At 46.4% G+C, this 22,336-nt stretch overlaps 1 protein-coding gene across 7 annotated transcripts in view; it reads left to right on the top strand.

Moving 5' to 3' along the window:
- MICAL2 (microtubule associated monooxygenase, calponin and LIM domain containing 2) overlaps positions 1–22,336 on the top strand; it is a 209,266-nt gene that overhangs the window by 48,087 nt on the left and 138,843 nt on the right. For all 7 annotated transcript variants that reach the window (XM_059408093.1, XM_059408078.1, XM_059408075.1 and 4 more), the window contains exon 3: positions 277–617. In XM_059408093.1, coding sequence (XP_059264076.1) covers positions 354–617 — 264 coding nt within the window. In that variant the 5' untranslated portion in view covers positions 277–353. The remainder of the gene's footprint in view (positions 1–276; positions 618–22,336) is intronic.

Here is a 22,336-nt window from a genome sequence, read left to right as displayed (position 1 = left end):
ATCAACCCAGGCATAGCTTTGAGCAATCTGTAGTTCTTTACAGCCCGCGAGAGGAGTAGGGTATTGGAGGGGGAGAAAGACTGCTAGCAAGACAGCATTGCCAGGTCAGAAGGGATGACTGTATATCTTCTGTAGATGGTTTATGTTTAGCATTAAGTATTTATGTTTAGTATGCTTAATATCCCAAAGGAATTTTGGTTTTCCCTCCCAGCGCCCATCCCCCCACTCTGCCTGTGTTGCCGTGGTGTTCACCTCTCTTTCCACCTATCTTTGCAGGTGTGACGTATCTCCAGATACTTGATGGTGTTTTCCTCTGACATCTCCATACCACTGCACCACACAGCTCCTGAAACATGGGGGAAAACGAAGATGAGAAGCAGAGCCAGGCCGGGCAGGTTTTCGAGAACTTTGTCCAGGCTTCCACGTGCAAAGGCACCCTCCAGGCCTTCAACATCCTCACACGACACCTGGACCTAGACCCTCTGGACCACAGGAACTTTTATTCCAAGCTCAAGTCCAAGGTGACCACCTGGAAGGCCAAAGCCCTATGGTACAAACTGGACAAGCGTGGATCTCACAAGGAGTACAAGCGAGGGAGGTCCTGTATGAACACCAAGGTAAGGGAAAACCCTGGGATTTCTTGCCCGCATGGTGCATGCGGGTTGGCTTGGGAAGTGAGGCAGTTCTTGCCATTCTGCCGTTCTTAGGTTCTTAATAGGTGTGGGGGTGTGTGAGCATTTTGCTTGGTTAAAGGTTTCCTTTGTCTGTACGAGCACAGTGTGTCCTGTGTGGGACCTTCTGCCCTACTCTGGTGGCCTTAGCTACTCTCCCTATGTCCTCTCCATGGTAGAGAGAAGAAAGGCATACTCATCTTTATCCTCCTACTGTTACTGTTACTACTTCTAGTAGCTAGTTGCTCTAGTGCACGCCAGGCACTTTGTAAGCATGGTCTCAGTGAACGCCACCATGGTCCTTTGGGCCATTTGAGAGCTCTGGAAACTGAGAAGTCAGTTATCTTGCCCAAGATCACACACCAAGGAGGCAGTCTTGGTCTGTCTGATTCTTGAGCTTATGCCCTAAATTCTGTTCTCCTGGGAACCACTGTTATAGAAAGATCCCTTGACTTTTATTGGCTAAGAAATAGGTCTTTGGTCCTTACTGCCTTTTCCTCCCTCTCTCTTCCCCTTCTTCCCCCCACCCTCTTCCCCAGGATACATTTCTGTGCTTGGGTCACACTTGCAGTAAACCCCCAACTGGCTGATTACTCCCCCTCCCCACCAACTGTTTGACCATAGGCTACTTCGATGAACATGGCCTAAGTAAGCAGCACATGACATCTCTTCTCTCTCTACGATGCCCATTGCCTAATGGGCAGCCGGAAGTCAAGATTTTCCTGCAGGCCCCTGGGGGCTATCAGCCTTGGGCCATGGTCCAGACTGTATGTTTAGGTTAAAAGTGAGCTTGCTGTATTTAGACTTCACAGGAGGTAGCTCAGCCAGAGCCCTTGGAATTTTAGTTGGTGCCAATCCCAGAGAAGGGGATTGAATTCTCCATGGCGATCAGGACTGTTGTGTTTTTGTTTTGGTGATGAGGAGCTGTTAAGTGTACCGTGGGATACCGTGGGATACAGCCGCTTTCCCTTGCCCCTGGGGGACAGCTGCCAAAGCTCCTCCAAGCCCTGGGGCACGCTGACTTTATGGGGCATAGAAGAGCATTCCACCAGGCCAGAACTTGAGCCTGGAGCTCCAGCCGTCCTGGCAGTGCCTGCCCATAACCTGCCAAGGGGGTTAGCCCTTCAGAGCGGAGATGGAAGTATTAAAGAGAAAGGAGAGAAAGGAGTGTGACCCCCACCTAACTGCTCTAACTTCCCAGCGGCTGGATCACTGGGAAGCTCTTCAGACTTGGAGAGGGGGTGTGATGTTTGTTTTTAAAGCGTCACCCTCTTCAGTAACAGCATGTGGCAGCTTTCTTTTGAAAAGGTCGCATGGAAGTCGGGTGGCCAGGCTGTGAGATGTTTTCTCAGGAAGGTTTTCAGAGACCTTATTCTATGAGGAAGTGCCATGGCCTCATGCACCCACAGTATCTGCTTTTGAGAGGGCTCTCTCTCTCGGTGATGCAGCAATCCGAAGACAGATCTGCCAAGGGAGTGAGCCCACATGGGGGTTGGATGGAGGCTTGACCACCAGGAAGATGTGCTTTTTTTTCAAATATCACCCATTGGTCGGTTATCTCGCTTGTCTGGCCACCCTTATTTTACAAGCTTTGATGGGTGGAGATAGAAGAGTCCTTGCGGACTCTTGTAGTCAGCACGTCACCACTGGTGCCTAACATCTGTGGTTAGTGATGCAGAATTGAGAGTGCATCTTGCTTAGGAATTTTATGCCTCATGGGAGGAGGAACAAAGACCTTTCACATGTGTGGTGGCCCATCTCCTAAAAAATACATAGATCCCAGAGCATGGAACACATTTGAAAATGTGCTCTAAGTATGGCTTGGACTGTGTAAGGTCACTTGAGATGCACACTTCAGAAACCCAGCTCAAAGCTAAACAAAAAAGGGAATCATTAACTTGTATAAACAGGAAGGTCTCGACAGCCTTTCCCAGCCTGTCTCCTTCCATCTATGTCTTGGACATTTTTTTTTTGGTCTTGGACATTTTGCTCTATGTTGGTTCCATTATTCCCTCCTGTGAATAGTTACTCTCCATGTTGGTGGCCTCTAGTTCATATCTTTATAGCTCTGTGACCCAAAGGCTAGACTCACTCTCTTCCTGCTCAATATTGAATTAAAATCTCAAGGAAGGATTCTGATTGGCCAGTCTCTGGACCAATTATTGTGCCCAAACCAGGAGAACTGACTAGTGCCTTTGGCAGCCTTTTCAAGCATCGCATGATTGACATGAGGGAGGAGCAAGTTCCCAAGATCACAGAGGTGTGAGATGGAGAAATAACAGGTGTCCTCTGTAGGGACTGTTTATGTGCACTCTGATTATCATATAGTCTCTGTCCACATTGGATTCATGTGGATAGTTAATAGCTGGCTTGGGGAGCCTAGAGCTTGTAGTCCTTGCTGTGAGTCAAACAAAACACAGAATGTGGCTCCTCCCTCTCTTCTAACATGAACAGACACTGTCTCACTCACACACCTCGTTTAGGTATCCTTGGGTGTAGTAGGTGACGCTGAGCTTTAGCCAAACAAGAAATGTTGGGCTTTAGCATGCACGTGGATGAGCATGAATGCTAAGACCTATATAGCATGGTGGCGGGGGAGATCTGGTCTCAGGCCCATAGCAAGCCCCTGGCTAGCCAGAGTTAGAGTAGAAGGAAATGGAATTCAGACAGAACCCTTATCTTTCCATTGTTGTGGACATCTCAGCACCACCGGAAGTGGAGCTGGGCTTTAGCATTTCACAATCTTTTATCAGTAGCTTTCCGGGTGCTGAGCACTGTGCTGCTCACTCACTCAGCAGTGAGTGAGTGAGTGTGAGTGTGTGTGTATGTATATATGTGTGTGTGCAGGTATATTGGCAGTGGTGGTTGGGGGAGATTGACCAGCATCTGTTGGGAGAAGAAAGCCTCTGATGGGTGCCAGGGAATAGAGGGAAAGACCTGCAGTGTCACTAGAGCAGTGGCTTAGGTGTTAGCTGCATAATCTAACTTGGGACCATGGTTCATTATCGATTAGTTATGTGGGTTTTGTCAGGCACTTAGTAATTCTTTCCTTGGGTGTGACCTGTTTTGCTAAGGATAGAGTGAACCAAGGATCAAGCCAAATTAACTCTTTAAGGACTAATATTGGCTCTGTGTCAGGGTAGTACACTGATCAAATGTCCCATCTAATTGTGTAATGTTCCTGTGGGAAAACAGCCCAGAAGAAAAACCAAACAAAACAATATAACGTTTGATACGGGAATTGCCATCATCACAAAATCATGAGACCTTACATTTATTTTATATGTACCTAATGTCAGGAGGAAGTTGGGAGGATGTTGTGTATCATCTTTCCATTTGACAGGTGACATAGAGGGACCTGAAGCTGTTGATCTGAAGCTAACAGGTGGCTTTGTCAGGATTTGAACTCTATTGGTGGGTTTGCTCCAATATTCTATTGTTCATTCATTCAACAGGCATTTCTAGTGTTCTGGGCCTTATTAGGCACCTGACATGAGAAGTGGCTCTGAGCTACTTCTCAGGAGACAGAAACATTATTTCTGTATTTATTAACTTATTTAGCCATTCATGAAGTGAATAATTATTGAGCAGCTTCTGTGTGCCAGGCACTTGCCTAGGTACCAGTCAGCCACAAACTAACTCTGTGGCCTGGGGCAGGCTACCTAAATCGCTGACCCTCAGCATCTCTGTAAAGTGAAGATGGTAATGGTCTCTCTCTCACAGAGTTGCTGTGAGCACTAACTAAGGCAATCTTTGTCACGTATTTAGAACACTGCCTAGTACATCATAAGCGATCAGCAAATGCTGAGCCATTGTTTTAATTAATATCCTAAGTGTATGAGATAATTGCGTCCTCTGTTCTGCAGAAGTAGAGAAAAGCAATGACTGAGTCTGAATGGAGCAGTCTGGGAATCCTTCCTGGAAGAGAAGGTAGGATTTGGAGCTTGGCATATGAGAAGAAGTTTGCCTTGCTGAGCGGAGGGCACACAAGGTGGACAACTATATTCCAGGAAGAGTGTGTTGCTGTGTAAGAGGAATGAAGGTGTGGGTGGGAAGAGAGGAGTGGGGAGAGGGTGAGATCCAGGGAGAGCAGAATAGAAGGATGCAGGAGGAGACCCGGAAAAAACAGACTCCTGGGGCCGGGCTGTGTAGAGAGGGTCTAGTAGTCAAACAGAGGACCTGGGGGCCCATTCGGGATGATCAGATTCCCAGTTGAGGGTTCTTTCTACCACCCTCCATGGGGTTGCTCAGTGATTGCAGATAACCTAATGAAGACCAGAAGGCATTTGTACATCATAAAAAACATGCGTGCAGGAAATGACTCAGGGACTCTTGTCACCAGCAGGAATGGGGCCCGCCTCTAACATGAAGACTGTTGGGTTATCTTGGGAGGAGGAAATGTCTGTATTTTTTGAACATCCAGCAGGGTCACCGCTTACCTTTTGTTCCTCACCGTGACCCTTGCCCATCATGACCTCTGCCTCTGCAGGGGCTCCCCAGTGGGGTAGAGGGGGGCCTAGCATGAAGCCAGTGGCTCTGGAGTCCTAAACCCAGCACAGCAGGAGGTAGGGAGGGGGGGAGGGAGGGGCAAGCTGGCAGGCAAGGCTGCTGTCTCCTGGTCCAGATAAGCCTATCTGACATTCCCGACCTCTGAAATCACCCACGACTGACCTCAGAGCTGGGCTCCCCCGAGCTGCCTGGGGCACGTCAAGTACCACTCTGCCTAATATGGTCAGCAGCAGCTGAGCCGACAGAGCAAGAGGGTAGTCTTGGGGGATCTGCGTTCCTGTGGGGGAACTCTGGCTTTGTCCGCTTACCTGCAACGGCCTCCCAGTGCCACTGTTTTGGACAGGCTTTCCAGCCTAGGTTACGACAGGTTTGTGTTCATTCCTATACTTGTCACCACTGTCCCACATGGAGTTGGTGAGCTCAGCTTGTGAGTGTGTGCACTGGGCATTAGATGCAAGCTCGAGTGAATCCAGGCCCCCACATATTACCCTGAGATGAGCAGCTCTCTTTTTTGGCTGTATTCATAAAAAGTGGTTAATTCAGGCTCCCTGGGGTTCACTTCATAAATACAGTTATAAATAAAAACTTCTTTGTCTTTTTGAGGAAAAAAAAACAAAACTAGTTTCCTTTAAAAAAAGAAATGTATGCTTATGATGAAAAAAAAAAATCCAAGCAGGATGAGAACATATACTGTGCTAAGTGTATCATCTCCCCAGGTCCCAGCCTTAGAGGCAATCCTGGGATGTTCCCTATCTGCTTTTCCTAAAAGTCTCTACACGTGTGTGCATGTGGGCATGTGTGTGTGTACCTGGATGTGTGCAACCCCTGCGATTTGTTTTATTGGAAAATGGTTTGTTTACATATTATGCACCTTGCTTTTTTCACTCGGCTCTATCTTAGAGATTGTTTGTATGTGGGACTCCAACCCTTTTATTATTCTCATGGCTTCCCATCTCACAATTTGTTCAACTGCTTAGCTCATTCCGAGTCTCTTGCCATTTTAACTACTGCTGCAGCACGTTTTCTCACCCACATTCCGTATACACATAAAAGCCTATCTGTGGGATGGATAGTCATGAGGATTCTGATCCAAAGGGAGTGTGCATCACCTTGAAAACATTATGGGCTTTGTGGCTTTCTCCCTGGAGGTTCTTCCAGAAGACACTCCCCACCGACAGTGCAGAAGAGGACTGAGAAGAGTCCTTCTCTGGAAGGGAGCTACCACAGCAGGATTTTGCCTACTGGGATCTCCTTGGCCTTGCTGAGTGGGCGCTGGGATGGACACCCCCTGAATCCTGGACTCTGGGCTGGGTGGTCTTGGGCAGGGCCACTGAGTGAAAAGCAGTCCAGTAACAATAAGCAGGGATGGCTGCTGTAACAATCACAGCCACAACACCAACAACTTCATTACTGCTATTAATACCCAACATCTGCATAGCACTTTATGTTGAAAAATAGTTGCACATACGTGGTTTTCTTCAGAGATTTGCTTTATCAGTGACGATGAATGTTCTTTAAAAGGGGAACAAATACAAGTTTATACTTTCCTCTTCAAACATCATCAGATAATGGGAGCTTTTACAGCCCTAGCCCATGGAGGATGTATACTGCTTGTGCTGAACAGGGGCCCCTTCCTGGCCTTCTCTGTGTGATTCAGTTCAAGCAAGCATCACTTCCTCCAGTGAGCTGCCCCTGAGCTCTTCTCCACTCCCTCTTCTCTTATTCCATTCTCAGTCTGGGTTTGGTGCCCTCTAGGGACCCCAAGCTCTAGTTCTATGAGATCTTGCTGATTGGTATCCCTCCTTGATTGTTTTTTGTGTCTTTGTCACTGTGGGCTCTGTGGCGACAGGGACATGCCTGGCTCATCCCCAGGTCTTAAGCACCTAGCTTATTTTTAAACCACATATCAGTAGAAAGATAGTGGCTAGAGGTTCACTGGCTGTATTCGCTGATTCTCTAGGCCAGAGCTGTCTAGTAGAAATATAATGCAAGCTACATGTGTAATTTAAAATTTTCTCATAACAACATTTAAAAAGTACCAAAAATGGTGAAATTGATTGTAGTAATATATTTTATTTAATATATCCACACTATTATTTCACCCTATAGTCAATATTAAAAAATATTTATATATTTTATATTCATTTTTTTATTAAGTCCTAAAATCCTGTATATATTTTACAGCTCAATTCCATTCAGGTTAGCCACATTTCAAATGCTCAATAGCCACATGTGACTGGTAGCTGTTAAATTGTATAGTGCAGCCCTAGGCATTTCATCATACTTGCCATCTTGTAGTAGCAAAATGGCTGCTGTAGCTCCAGTCTGCTTCTAAGATGGGAAGAAGGGAGAAGGTACTCCTCTAGCTACAAACATTGCCTTATCATATAGGCAGAAGTGTTCCCAGAAACCCCATTAAAACCCCATGGGGGTAGAGTTGTTGTCTATACTGGGCTGATTCCCCAGGACTTAGATTAATGTCTGACAAATGGTAGGTATTTTTCATAGGTTAGATCTTCCAAAGCAGATGCTTGGAAGGTATTTGGAGTATAAGGTGTTCCTTAGCAATTAACACCTGTGAAAGGAGTGGGAGAGGAAGAAGACTGTGCCCAAGAGAACCAAATGCCTGCAGGTTCAAGCAATTGGTCCTTTCTCACTTTGCCTTTCAGCAAATGAGTTTTGCAGAAGACAAAAGGTGGGAGGCCACAGTTCTCTACATAACAAGTTTCACGGGTAGGGATACAAGGAGTATATTATATTAACGTAGTTATAGGAGCATACAGTAATTTGTAAATGTAACAGTATAGACATACATTCTTCCGTGCATTCTTTTATATTACATAAAAGCTGTTCACCTTAAATTTCACTGCAGCTTCTTGGGAAGAAAACCCAAATATGTTCTAACTTCAGAGCCTGCTCAGTGCCTCCTGCTGTATGTACCATGTTTTATTGCCACCTGGCATGCTCCCCACCTCCTCTTACGTGTCACAGTCTTAAGAGATATAAATACAGGATAGCAAGCTGTCACCAGACGTTTGTCCATGGAAGTTCAGCAGTGGGAAGATTTTCATTCTCGCAATCTTTCTCTAGGAGAGAGCTGTCTAAATCTGGGAAACTTCCCTTTATGTCCGAATCCAGGAAGCTAGCACGTCAGTCCTTACTCCACAGTGGTTTGTTGCTCTCTCTAGCTTTAAGAAAGTGATCTCTTGCATTTAGTTCTTTCCCCCATTCCTAATGCTTTTTTTTTTTTTTAAGCTGTGGATATATATGAAATTTGCTATTTTGATTTTGTCATTTTATGTGTACAATTCAGTGACATAAATTACATTTACCATATTTCACCATTTCTATTTCCAAAATTGTTCATCACCCCAGACAGAAACCCTGTACCCACCAAACAGTAACTCCCCCCACCTCCTGCCCCTGGTAACCTCTGATCTACATTCCGTCTCTATAAAACTTCTATTCTAGGTATATCAGATGAGTGGAATCATGTAATATTTGCTGTTTTGCATCTGGTCCTTGTCTTACTTAGCAGTGTTTCAAGGTTTGGCTGTGTGGTAGCAGGTATGAGAATCTGATCTTCTTTTTCTCTGTCTCTTTTTTTTTGGGTCAGATTTAATAATTTATTTAACCTGATGTATCAAATATATGATCATTTCAACATGTAATTACTATAAAAGTAATAAAAGTTAGGAATAACTTTTAGGAATAAAAGTATAAAAGTTAGGAATAAAATAGTTTACATTTTTAAACTTAGCTTTCAAAATGTGTTTTACTCTGAGAGCACATCTCAATTTGAAGGCTAAATTTTAATCAGATACTTCATCTGTATTCAGATTCCGTAAAGTTTACAGTTGAGAGAGTAGACTCAGACATGCATGTTATTGCAAATACACTTAAAAGTTTTCCAATAGCTGAATTATGGTGAAAGGTACATAACATTTACCCTAGTAACCGCTTTTAAGCCTACAGTTCAGTGACATTATGTACATTTACATTGTTATGCAACATCACACCATCCAGCTCCCCAACCCCCCCCCATTTTTTTTTTAATCATCCAAACTGAAACATCCCAAACTATACTCGTTAACCAAGAATTCTCCATTCTTTCCCAGCCCAGCCCCTGGCCACCACCATTCTGCTTTCTGCCTTTATGACTCTGACTACTCTAGGGGCCTTATGTAAGTGGAACCCTATAATACCTGTCCTTCTATGACTGGCTTATTTCGCTTTGCATAATGTCCTCAGGGTTCCTCTATGTGGTAATATGGGTCAGAATTCCCTTCCTCCTGAAGGCCGAATAGTTCCACATTGTATGTGTAGAGACCACATTTTGTTTGTCCATTCATCCATCGATGAACACTTGGGTTGTTTCCTCTTCTGGCTGCTGGGAATACTGGCACAGTGAACCCATCGAGCTTCTGTTTTTGGTTGTCCGGGGTATCTACCCAGGAGTAGAATTGTTGAGTCACATAGTAATTCTGCATTCCACTATTGAATAACAACCAGACTGTTTACACCTACTCATTGTTTTTAATTGCCATCCCTGAGTTAAATTTCCCACAATTATTAATCCATTAAGGAAATCATTTTGAGTGTCTACTACATGCCAGGTACCAGCGATGCAGCAGTAAAGAGAACAGACAGAATTCCTGCCCTCTTGAAGTTTACATTCTTCTCAGTAGGAAGCAGAGAGAGAGAGAGTGTGTGTATGTGTTAGTGATAAGTGCTAGGGAGAAAATTAGAGAAGAAAGCAAGGTGAAGGAGATGGGGGTTTCCAAGGAGAGGTGGGTTGCGGTTTTATTTAAGGATATGCTGTGAAGGCTTCTATGTGACAGTAATATTTGAGCAGAGAACTAAAGAAAACAAGAACATGAGTATGTAGGCTCTTAGAGGGAAAAGAATTCTAGACAAAGGAACAGCAGCAATCATAGAGGTGCTGACCAGTGAAGGTGCTCAGTATGTTCTGGAAACAACAAGAAGAATGTAGAGGTTGGATGGCACCAGGTAGGGTCCAGGGTGGGGGCTGGGATGTGTGGACCATGAAACGTCTGGGAGGACTTTGCCTTTCACTCTGAGGACACAAAGCCATGGAAGGCTTTTGAGTGGAGAGTCACACGAAACTTCACTGTGGAAGGGATGTGGAATCTGAGTGATACTGGAAGGGAAGGTAGACCGGTCTCTCCAATGTGAGGAGCAGCTGTCTCAGGTGTAAGGGATTTATTGGGTGTGCTTTCACCATAGACCAGCAGATGAGGGAAAGGCTAACACCAGCTTTGCTGCCCAGACTCGGGTAGAGCTGGTCATTCGGACTGAAAGTCTTCTTAGAAGGAATGTTCACAGAACTTAACACTACCTAAGAAAAAGTATGTTCATTAATTTACTCCTTTACTCCCTCATTGAGTGACTGGTAAGTCCTGGCTCTATGCTGGACACCAGAAAGAAGGATGAGGACAGAGAAGACCCCTACATTTGCAGGCTTTTCCGTCTAGTTAGGAGAGAAGAGAAACACACAAACATAATTTTATTATGTCACCCCAAGAAGGGCCTTATGTTGTGGGTGTTGTGCTAGACTGGGGAGGGGAGTTGATTCCAGGCAGGGTGTCAGGGAGGTGTCATTTAAAGCTGTGGTCTCTAGGTGAGAAGCAGTCAGCCAGGCAAAGAGAGGGTTGTTCAGAGCGGACAGCAAATGCAAAGGTCCTGAGGGGGGAAAGCTCGTGGCTAGTTAGAAGCAGCAGCCAAGTCAGGGCTGCGATAAGCAAAGAGGACAGTGGTATGAGGGGAGGCAGGGGTGGAAGCCAGGAGGCAGATCACTGAAGGGCCTTCCATGTAGCCTGTTGTGACAACATTTGGCTTTATTCTGAGTATTCTCTTTGACTGCTTACTAAGTATTGTGATGTTGTCTCTGTTCATCTGTGAAGTGGGAATACTAAGAGCTATCATCTGACAGGGCTGAGATGAAGGTTATATGCGAAATACACGTAAGCACTTAAAGCACTTGCAGCAGTTAGTTTCCTCCTCCTTGAAACTCTCTTGTTGCATATGTGACACAACTTTCTTGATTCATTTTTTGAGAAAGTCGTCTTCATGCTCTTTCTCCTTTTCCATAGGCATGCGAGGTAATCCTCCGGTGGCTTGCGTCTGACTCCTTTTGCTTCTGCTGGGGGTGCTTTCTCGGGGGGGGGGGGCGATCTTCCCTACACTCTTCTGTCCCTTCCCATGATGATGACTCTCTGGAGTCACTACCTTCTTGAGCCCCATGACCCCATGACACCTGAGGCTGTCTTTAGAATGCCCCTTGGGCACCTATAAACCAGTTTCACCAGCTTCTTTCTGACACCTGCTTCTCTTCCCATTTCTTCGCTTCCCTTTCCCTTGCAGTGTCCTTCGTGCCCATCCCCTGCCCTCCATTCCCACCTCCCCCACGTTGGTGGTAGCAGCGATCTCTTACCTAGGTGGTCACAATCGTCAGTCTCTCAATTTCCTTTTGCCTTTCTCTCTTTCCAGCCCAGCTATCCACCCATCTTTCTGTGCCACAGATGTGAGTTTAGCTCTTTGCTCAAATCTGTGGCTCCCTGGTGCTTGCCATCCAGTCCCACCCACAGCTTGGCCTGGTGCCCTGGCTGATCGGCCCACTCCTCCCTCACCAGCCTGAGGTTCCAGAACTCCCTTCCTCTCCTAGCCATGCCGTGCTCCTTGCTCCCCACCCCTTCCCCACCCTGCTCTGGCCAGTGTTTCCATATGTCTGATGCCCACCCCCTGGACCCTCTCCGCAGAGGCCCTCCACCTTTGCCATTCCAGCAGCTGCCACCTTCTACCTCCACCTCAGCCACCCCTTCCCAGGACCATGCCTAGGAGTTTGCCACCACCCAGAACTGCTCCACCTAAACTTATCTAATAGGCCGCCCTCCCACGTACCTTCCCCCGGCCCAGGTACCAGTCCTCGACTGGCTCCTCCTTTGCCTGCCCTGACATCAGCCTCGCATCTCCTTGCCTTCATTGGCTTGCCTATCCTGGGGCCCGTGTGCTGCTGTTGCAGTCATGTTCAGCAGTATCTTGCTGCCTGGACTGCGGGCTGACCCTGCCCTGGGAGATCTGCCTTGAACTTGCCTCGGTGGAGAAGGTAGCAGAGCAGACAGTCTCCGGACTGACTTAGGATAACTTCTTGCTGAGATATATGATACTCCCAGGACAGACTTTTAAGAAAGCCTCCCCTGGTTGTCTAACTTCCTCACTTCCTTCATCTTCCTCCCCATCCGATCTCTGCCCGTTCCCTTTAAGCAACCGTCTCTTCTCACAAGACTAATGCCATCAAATCTGTTTCTTCCTCCCTTCTCAACCAAATACTCGGAGAAGTTGATCTCTGGGCTCCTCGCTCCTGTGGCTTTACCTACCTCCCATTCCAGCTTCCTTCCCACCATGCCAGTAGAGACGATTGTTTTCAGGGGCCCTGGGGGCCTCAGAGTTAGCCAAATTATGACAACTGTTGTATCCTTGCCTACTCCGTGGCTTTTAGATGTTGGACATGGTAGGTCACTGTCTCCTTGAAACTCGTCTCTGTAGAGAGGGACCTAGGGGAAGTCCACGAGACCTGGTCACTGGGGGAAGAGAGAATGCAGGTTATGCTCTCTTGCATGGAGTCGTAAACCTGAGTACCACCAGGTCCAAATTTTTCCAGTGTTTTCATGCCTTCTTGGCAGGAAGGGTTGCCATAAAGAGCACATCATCAGCCTTTCTGCTGCCACTGCTGCTGAACTCAGCAACAGGTGTGGGTAGTGTGGGTTTATGATCCCTGCTAGTGCTGCAGGAGCCTCCTGTATTCCCTCCACTCAGATTTGCCGTGGTGCTGCAGATCGTCCTGGGTGACTTGTCCTTTATTAGAGTTTAGTCATGCGTCACAATGGGATTAAGTTTCTCTGCTCAGGAAGCAGTTTTGCACCTAGCATCTCACTTGATTCTCCTCTAATTTTGTGAGGTAATAAGGGCTGCTTTTATCATCCCAACTTATTAGATGGGGAAACTGAGGCTGAACCGGATTAAAGGGCTTGCCTGGAATTTTGTGGGATAAATGGAAGAATGCAAGAAAGTTCAGAACCAGGGGTCCCAGACTGCAGTGCCCAGTTAACTGGCCTTTGTGTAAGGCCTTCACTTGGAGGCACTGACAGTGTCAGAAATGTGAAATCCATTGTACCTCCTACTGTACTATTTTTTCAACACTTACTATTGAATGTCAAAGATAGGGCATGGGAGAAGCTTGCTCAGACATAATTCTTAGCTTTATTTTCAAAAGAAATCCTGTCTGGGGGCATCTGGTTTCCTCACTCAGTTGACCAATGGGCTGTTGGTTTCAGCTCAGGTCATGATCTCAGGATCGTGGGATCGAGCCCCCATGGGGCCCTGTCCACTTGAGATTCTCTCTTTCCCTTTCCCTCTGCTCATCCCTCTGCTTGTATGCACCATAAATAAATAAATAAAGTCTTAAAGAAATCCTGTCAAAGATATTTAAGGTGTTAATTAATATTAACTTGTATGTATGCATTCATGGTTTTAGAATTTCACATTTGAGTGTTCACTTACTAGATGTTCTCAGTTCACCTTCTAGTACCATGAAGCTCTTTTGACAGACGTAGTAGTTTGAAATTTGGGGTTAAAGATGGCATTTGCAGACTTACATCAGCTTTAGCATCCATTGTTTTTGTTTTATTTGCACAAATAAAAAAATAAGGGTTTCAGGTAAAAGGGTTTTTAACAGCTTGTATTGCAGTCTCTGTGATTACATTAACCCAGTAACTCAAACATAGAGTGTAGGTAGTTCTAACTTTAAGATCGAACTTGGAGGGGCGCCTGAGTGTCTCAGTGGGTTAAGCCTCTGTCTTGGGCTCAGGTCATGATCTCAGGGTCCTGGGATCGAGTCCCGCATCGGGCTCTCTGCTCGGCGGGGAGCCTGCTTCCCCCCGTCTCTCTGCTTGCCTCTCTGACTACCTGTGATCTCTTTCTCTGTGTCAAATAAATAATTTTTTTTAAAAACCATATAAAAAAAGATTCAACTTGGAAACCCAAATTTTCTGGTCTGTAAAATAAAGGTCATATTATCCCCTTCGAAGAGTTGTTGTAGAAAATGCATCCACTTAGATGAGTGCCCGCAGTGTTGTGAGCATTCAGTAAATGCAAACTTATTATTTTGCCCTATGGGTTTGAGGAAAAGGTTTACAGGTGTCCCCTGTGCTGAGGGTTCATGGCAGTGCTGCTCTGCTCCATGACGTTTTTGGTTTGTTTTGTTTTGTTTGTTTTTTCTCAGAGCAGTTTTAGCTTCACAGCAAAATTAAGGGGAAGGTATAGAGATCTCCCCCATACCCCCTGCCTCCCCCAGGCACAGCCTCCCCCATGGTCCTCAACCCCTACCAGACTGGTAGATTTATTACGACTGACGAACCCGCACGCACACACCCTCCTCACCCAAAGTCCATATTTACCTCCAGGTTCTTCTTTCTTGGTGTAGTTCATTCTGTGGGTTTAAACGGTGATGTCCCGTGTCCATCATTATGATATCATGCAGAATATTTTCATGTCCTCAAAGTCCTCTGTGCTCTGACTGTTCATTCCTCTCCCCACCTTCCCAGCCACCGGCAACCCTGGTCTTTTTAAGTGTCTCCACTGTTTTTTGACATTGTTTTCCAAAGTGTCACATGGTTGGAACCATTATAGTATGTAGCCTTTTCCCATCAACTTCTTCCACTCAGTGATATGCGTTTAAGTATCCTCCCTGCCTTTTCCTGGCCTTATATTTCTTTCTTTTGGGGGCTGAGTCATAGTTCATCGTCTGAATGTAGCAGAGTTGATCCATTCACCTACGGAATGGACATTTGGTTGCTTCCGAGTTTTGGCAATTATGAATAAAGCTGCTGTAAACATCCCTGTGCAGGTCTTTGTATGGACAAAAGTTTTCAGCTTCGTTGGGCAAATACCAAAGAGCCCGGATGGCTCATTGGTCATATGGTTAGAGTATGCTTAGTTCTGTAAGAAGCTGTCAGACCGTCACCTGAAGTGGCTGTACCAATTTGCATTTCCTCCAGCAATGAGTGTGCATTCCTGTCTCCAATCCCATCAGCACTTGGTGTTCTGGATTTTGGCCCCTTGAATAGCCACATAGGGCATCTCATTATGGTTTTGCTAGCATTTAATTTGCATTTCCTTAATGACCTGTGATGACGAGTATCTTTTCATGTGTTTATTTGCCACCTGTTATGTAGTGAGGCGTGCTTCATCTTCAGGAGTCTGTGAACTTGGATGGGGGACAATTTTTTATTTTCACTCACCTCTAACTGAAATGTAGCATTGTCCCCAGTCATGAATGTAGGCAGCAGGCCTACATGAGTAGTGCCTGTGACTTGATCACCAATAGAAATCACAGATGTTTCCATTTGTCCTCTTGCTTTTTATGGGCTCCTCAGACTCTCATTTACACTTACTGTTTGGAAATCACATAAGGTATTAGATCTGTGGGTAGATCATATTATTTAATATGTTATTAGATATGTTCAATGTGTTAACATTTTGTTTTGTGCATTTCAAGATGTTATTCTAAGAACCTGTCTGTGGGCTTCCCCAGGTTACCAGAGTGACTCATGCATATATAGAGGACCCCTGGTCCAATGAAACAGAGCCAGGATCTAGGGGTCAGGAGCTGTGTGGGGTCTGCCAGTGCACGGCAGCAGAGCATGCAGGGAAGAATCGGGTCAAATCTCAGCTCCTTCACTTATTAGTTTGTGACCCTCAGTCTGTCACTTGAGTTGCTTGAGTCCCAGTTTCCTCTTCTCTAAAACAGCAATGTTAAAACATACCTTACCAGCTTTAGCACCACATAAAGAATCATTGCTAGCACAAAGGAAGTCCTCAACAGCATAAATTTCTCTCTCCCTCCTTACTCTACTCTGTCTCTTCTTCTGTGATATGCAAGGTTCTAGCAGATGGCCTCTTCAAGACCTCTTCTCAATGTGGTGTAACTCTGTTGCTTTCTTTTAATTAAGGCCAGACCAGGTGGTCCATTGTTCAAGTCAGAGCTGGTGTCTCAATGCCCCGTGGGAATGCCAGGCTCCTTTTCTGGAGCACCAGTGAGAACTACAGGCTCTCAGACCTTTCCTGACCCTTACTCTGTCCACCTTGCCTTTCTCTGGCTCACCTCCAGGCTGACTCACAGGTTGGGAATGCGTAGGCTGATCTCCCTGGCGTGCCTGCGATAGGGCCTTTGGTGTAGCATGTTCTAAGAGCAATGCCTACACTTTGTGTCTGGAACAGCTGATAGCAGGCCTGGGAAACCCATTAATCAGTGTCCTCGGTGGCTCTGGAGACCCTCGGCTGCTCTCACTGCTTCTTTGTCTGTTGTTTCAAGCCAACTGTTCTTAGATGGAAAAACGTAGCCTATTGTTATCTTGGTGATAAGGTGCTAAAGTGATAGAATGCTTCATTATGCAGGAAGTTGTGGGGGGGGGGAGGAGAAGTGGCTAGATGCCATCATGACTCCATATCCTCCTTTTTTGTTTTTCTTAATTAAGCACCACATAAAGAATCATTGCTTTGTGGTCACTGAGTTCAGATGACATGTATTGTGGTTTTAATTTCTGTTGTTTAACTGTTCTGGGCTTTGGAACCATATTCTGTTCTAACTCAATTTGCAGAGTAGGTGAAGATGAATGGCGTGCCTGCTGAACATGGCACTGTTTGTAAAAAAGGCTGCAGAGTGTCAGCCTGATGGGCGCCCATTTGGAATACACTAGGGGAAGATCACAGTCCATACTCTGCATGTCCTGCTCCCTGTTCCAGCCCGAACACAGAGCCATGTGGGAAGAGCAGAGAGCTCTCCAGTGCTTGAAAAGTGGGTTTTGAAAAAAAAAAACAAAACCTTGCCCACGCAGGGATGAAGCAGAGGTTAGTTATGGTGCCTTTTTTGGCTCAGTTGAATAACAGACTAGAAAGAGCTCTGTAAGCCAGCCTTAGTTCCGTTGATAGAGGTCTGTAAATTTGTTGAGAGGACAATATGCTGTCTGTATTGAGTCAACTTAATAGCTATCATTTGTAAATCTTTGCAATATATAAAGCCCTTTTCACATGTATTTTCTCTGTGTGTGTGTGTGTGTGTGTGTGTGTGTGTGTGTGTACCACATGTAACCTTCCCCTTTAAGGTTATTATGTTAACAACACATACTCTTCATTCTGCCTGTTACATAGTGGATACCGCACAGGTTGGCTTACAGTCCCTGGGCCTCGGTTTTACCCACCTGCACAGTGAGGATGACAGCTCCTGTTAGGGGAGATGATGTGAGGGAATGCACCCCTCCCTGGTTCAGGTGCCTGGTGGGAGCGCGGGGAGCAGGGGCTATGTTGACAGTTCAGGGGTACCCAGCACAGCTGGTGGAACTCCAGACGTCAGCTAAGGGGAGGTGCTCTTCTGGAACTATCCACTCAGAGGGTGGGATGTGCCACTTCCTGGAGGCAGGCAGGTGGAGAGGTGCATGCCCCAAGTCCTGGCGGGCTTCTGACCTGCCTACCCTGGCTGCCCTCCAGATCCGGTTCTCAAGGATATCTGCGGGGGCCCCTGGTCCACCGTCATGCTAATTCTCATCAAAGAGAGCCTCTGAGTGCTGATCTGTGTTTCTCCCCAAGAGTTTGAAGGGCAGTGCCCCAGTCTCTATGGAGTGGAGGTGGACAGCACTCTCCTGCTCCCACCTGAGGCCCGGGGCTAGTCCTCCTATCTCCATGAGCTCGGCCATCCCTTCTCTGTGGGGATCTGCCTCTCCCCTTGGTCCCTTTCTGTCTTCTCTGTGCTCTTCCTTCCACCTTGCCTTTCACGTGCCTTATTCCCTTCTTTGGTCCACAGAGCTGTTTGCTTTTTAATTGCAAAGGGTTTCCAGTTTCTTGTTCCTTATTTAAAGCATCAGTTAGTTAATTGGTTTCATATTCAAGGGAGGACCATCTCTTAGTCTGAACTTGAATTACGTGCTTCAGTTAAGTTTTCTTCTTTGTTAGTGAAGTGTCACAGCCCCAGCCCTTCCCAACGGCGTGGTCCTGAATTTCCATCAGCACAAGGCGGAGAATGATTCTCCTGTCAGGTTAGCAGTGGCCAGATGGGTGGATGAAGAGTCCAGACAGTGGCAAGCCCCCAGCCTTACCATTTGCATGACCCTAAGGATGTGTGGATGGTGGCTGAGTGGGCCCAGGCAAGGGCCTCAGTTTTCCTGGTTCCCTGATTTTGGGTGAGTTGTCTGTGTCTGTTTGACTCCCTGACTCTGCCTCACTTGCTGGAGTCTGCGAGTTGCCTCCCTGAAAGCCTCCCTAACTCATTGTTGGCTGCGTGGGTGGGCCTCCCAGGCCCCCTCCCCTGGGCTCCCTCTCTCTGGTTTCCCCTCCACCCTTCTTTACCAGATACCTTTCTTCACTCTCTGCTTGCCCCACCCCATCCCACGGGGTCAGTGGGTTGCTGGTAGGGAGAGACAGTTCTCCGAGGGGGAAAGAAAAACTTCAACTGTCAACATCCCCAGAACTTGTCTATTATACTGTCTGACCATTTCACCATTGTCTTTTGCTCCTTTGTCTGTACCCGTTCTTAAGTGTGGGTGAGCTCCCTCTTTTCTCACTAGGTCTGTGTTGTCCAGCATGGGAACCATTACCCTCATGGCTATAGTACTTGAAATGTGGCAAGTCCAAATTGAGCTCTGCTGTCTATATAAAATGCATGCCTTATTTCAATGACTTACAAAGAAAAAAAAAAGATTGTACAAGATCTCATCAGGTGCTTTTTATATGGATTACATGTTGAAATGATAATATTTTGGATGTGTTGAATTAAATGCATTTATTAAAATTAATTTTCTCTGTATTTTCAGTCCTTTCCCCCTAAAATGTGACTCTTAGAAAATTGAAAATTATACGTGTGGCTCACATTATATTTCTTAGCTGGTGGCAGTGTTGACCCCCAGGGACATTTGGCAATAGAGATATTTTTCATTGTGCTGCTCTGGGGAGAGGGTCTTGCTATTAACATCTAGTTGGTAGAAGCCAGGCATGCTGCTAAGCATCCAACTGTTCATAGGCTAGCACCCCACAAGAACAAATGATCCGGCCTTAAATGCCCATAGTGCCAAAGCAAACAGTCAAACAGACACAGACAACTTACCCACAATCAGGGAACACCCAGGGTCCCCTCCACCAGCAGCGGCTGACACAGGGCTGATTTCAGCCCAAGGAACCACTGAAACAAAGCCCTCAAATCCACAGAGTCTTAGTCAATCTGGAGCCAGATCCAGGAAAATTGAGTGGATACTTTCACTCTGGATGATGTTGTCCTCTCTTAGGGGCAATGACTTCAAGATCAGAGGTCCGAGGGCATAGCAGAAAATGCATAATGGCCATTACCAGATGCCTGCAACCACGGGCCAGTTCCTTAACACTTCAGAGCCTCCTCTTCATCATCAGTGGAGTAGTCAGAATGACGCCTAATCTGCAGGTTTCTAATAAGTGAATGAAACCGACATATCCCATGCCTGACACAGAGTAGACTTCCACTGAATAGAACTGACTGTTCCTGTTAAAAGTCTGAATGTCTTCCTCCGTTGACTCTGTGGATCAATGATGGAGATTTCGACATGCCTTCTAGATTTTTCTTTGAGTACCCAACACTCACACAACAACTTGGAAACTACATCTCTTTATGGGCTACGTGTGTCTTGTGTAACTCTTTTCATTCCCAGCTAGCTAGTCCTCTTCGCCCAGCCTGAGAGTGGCTTCCTTCCAGATTTCTGCCCCTGCTCTTTCCAGATCCCTCTATTGTGTGCTTGGTGAACTCCATCTTGTTCAAGAAACTTCATGTTCTTTCTTTCTTTTTTTTTTTTCCCTGTGCTAACGTGGGAGTACCTGTGGGCGGTACATACGATGTGTCCATCTCTCTCCAGCACTCAGCAGAGTGCCTAGAAAAAAAATGTGTTAGTTGAGTGTTTTTTGGACGAATACACGAACGAATAAATGATGAACATCCTTTCCTCTTTGGCTCATGGGTAGGAACAGGTACTTCAGGAGCTAAGATAATGTTTTCCAAATGCCTTATTTTTCCTTTTAATAGCTCAGCAGAGCTGAAACCATGTCTTTACCTACTTCATCACTCCCCCTTTTCCCCCTACCTCCTGTTTGCCCTGGGAAAGCAGTGTCTTTGTTCTACCTTGAGGCTTACGGTAATTCTTCCCCTCCGGGGTTATGGCCATGATGCAATACATTTCTGAATCCCAGAAGTCCTGCCTTCCATATGTGGACTTCCCCCACCAACCTAGAAGGTGGTGCCCCAGCCATTCCACTGGCCCAGGCAGGGCCCCTTGCAGTGGGCAGGTGCTCTATACGCCCTGGCATGCCTTCCTTTTGGTGGCAGAAGGAACTCCCCAGCAGCCCCCAGCCGGGCTGCAAGGAGAGGCTCTCCAGAAATGTGCCCTTGAAGATGCTCTGATAAAGAAAACGTGTTCTTGAGCAGGTTGTAATCATGGGCCAGCACGAGGGTGTAGGGTTGGAGTCTCCCGATGTCTAGACACTGTGATCTGTGATCTGTTCACAGTTTTGAAAACATTTTAATTACAAACCACTCCATAGTGTAAGGTAACCCACTTGGAAGGCTCCTGGGCAAGTTTGCTCATTTCCTTCGTGGCAGCTGCAAGTGGAGTCAGAACCCCCTTGCCCTGGTGAGAATGGCCTGGAAGGCACGTGTTAGATGCTGCTAGCTGCTGTTTTCGGAGAGGGGTAAAGCCCTTTCGCTGGGAAAGGAATCTCTCTGTAAATACACCAGCGGTGTGTCTTTGGGAGTGGCACAGCCAGATCTGGGACTTCCCTATACAGCCTTCTGTGGGTTGGGTATCGCGTGTGTCTCCCAACCCCAGGAGGTGGATGGAGATACAATGACCAAATGGATTTTCCCTTGGGCAATGTCAGGATTTGCGCTCCACTCTAACTGCGTCTAAAGTCGGTTGCCTAACCCAACCCTAACTATTGCTCTGGTGAGAGGAGAAAATCCCCGCCTCCTTGTAAGTTTCCTTTCTTTCCTTCTCCCCAAAACCTATGCTTTGAAACACATTGTTTAATAAACAATGTTTGCATATTTTAGATAATATCTTCCCTCCATTTTTGAAAAATCCAAAGGCACATCACTACTTATCGGCATTTCTAATCTGCCGCAGATAATCTGTGTACCCACGAAATTGATAAAACCCCAGCAAAATTAAGCAAGACTGGTGGTGAGTAGCTTGGGGCCGTGTTGGACAGACCTGGGTTTGAACTGAGCTGACTCTTAGCAGATAAATGTTTCTGAGCAGTGGGACCTTCTGTGTCACCAGAGAGGAGATAAAATAGTTTCTATCTCATAAGTTAGTTTCTGTCTCATTTAACAAGATAGTATGTGCCCAGCCCCTAAGATAGTGTCTCAATAAATATGGACTGTGATATTTTGGTTCATCTCTGCAAGTGTCCTGGTTTTGGGTAAATGTATGGTTTGATTGGGTTCCCGTATTTCCTTGGCAAGGCAGCTCCCATGCGTCAGGGACTATTCTGGCCTCTGGGGACACAGCATGAATAAGGGAGGCAAGTTACCTGCTTTGATGGGAGTTTCCCCTTTGGAGGGAGAGAGAGACACCATGAACTGGTTAACAAACAAAAAGGAGATGGAGGGTTGTGGTAAGTACCACGGGAAAACAAGAAAAGGTGTTAAGAGTAAATGGGGGTGGGGTGGGGAAGATACCTCTGAGGAATGTGATCTTTGAGCTGAGACATGAATGGTGAGAAGCTGCTGCTGTACAAGGTTCCAGGGCAGGCTTCTAGGCAGTGGGTGGAGGGCAGCAAGGGAAATCCATGGGAATGCAGGAGATACTGACAAAGACTGCTGGGCTGTCACAAATACCTCCTTGGATCCCCTAAGGTAAAGGGGTCGCTGTGGAAGAAGACATCAGACAGGATGATCTAAGCCAGAAGTTGGAAAGAAGTCTAAAGTATTTGCTATCTGGTCCTCTCCAGAGAAAGTGTGCTGACCCCTGATCTTGGGCTTGGGCAGTACATACCCCTGCGGGCTTGGGGGGGCACAGGGCAGCTTGCTGATGCCCTGGCAGCCTCCTGGGTGCCCAGACTCCAGG

The sequence above is a fragment of the Mustela nigripes genome, chromosome 1 (genome assembly GCF_022355385.1).
Source record: "Mustela nigripes isolate SB6536 chromosome 1, MUSNIG.SB6536, whole genome shotgun sequence".
Lineage (NCBI taxonomy): Eukaryota > Metazoa > Chordata > Mammalia > Carnivora > Mustelidae > Mustela > Mustela nigripes.
Note: the sequence above shows the minus strand (reverse complement) of the source record. Positions and strands in the feature narration are given on the sequence as shown.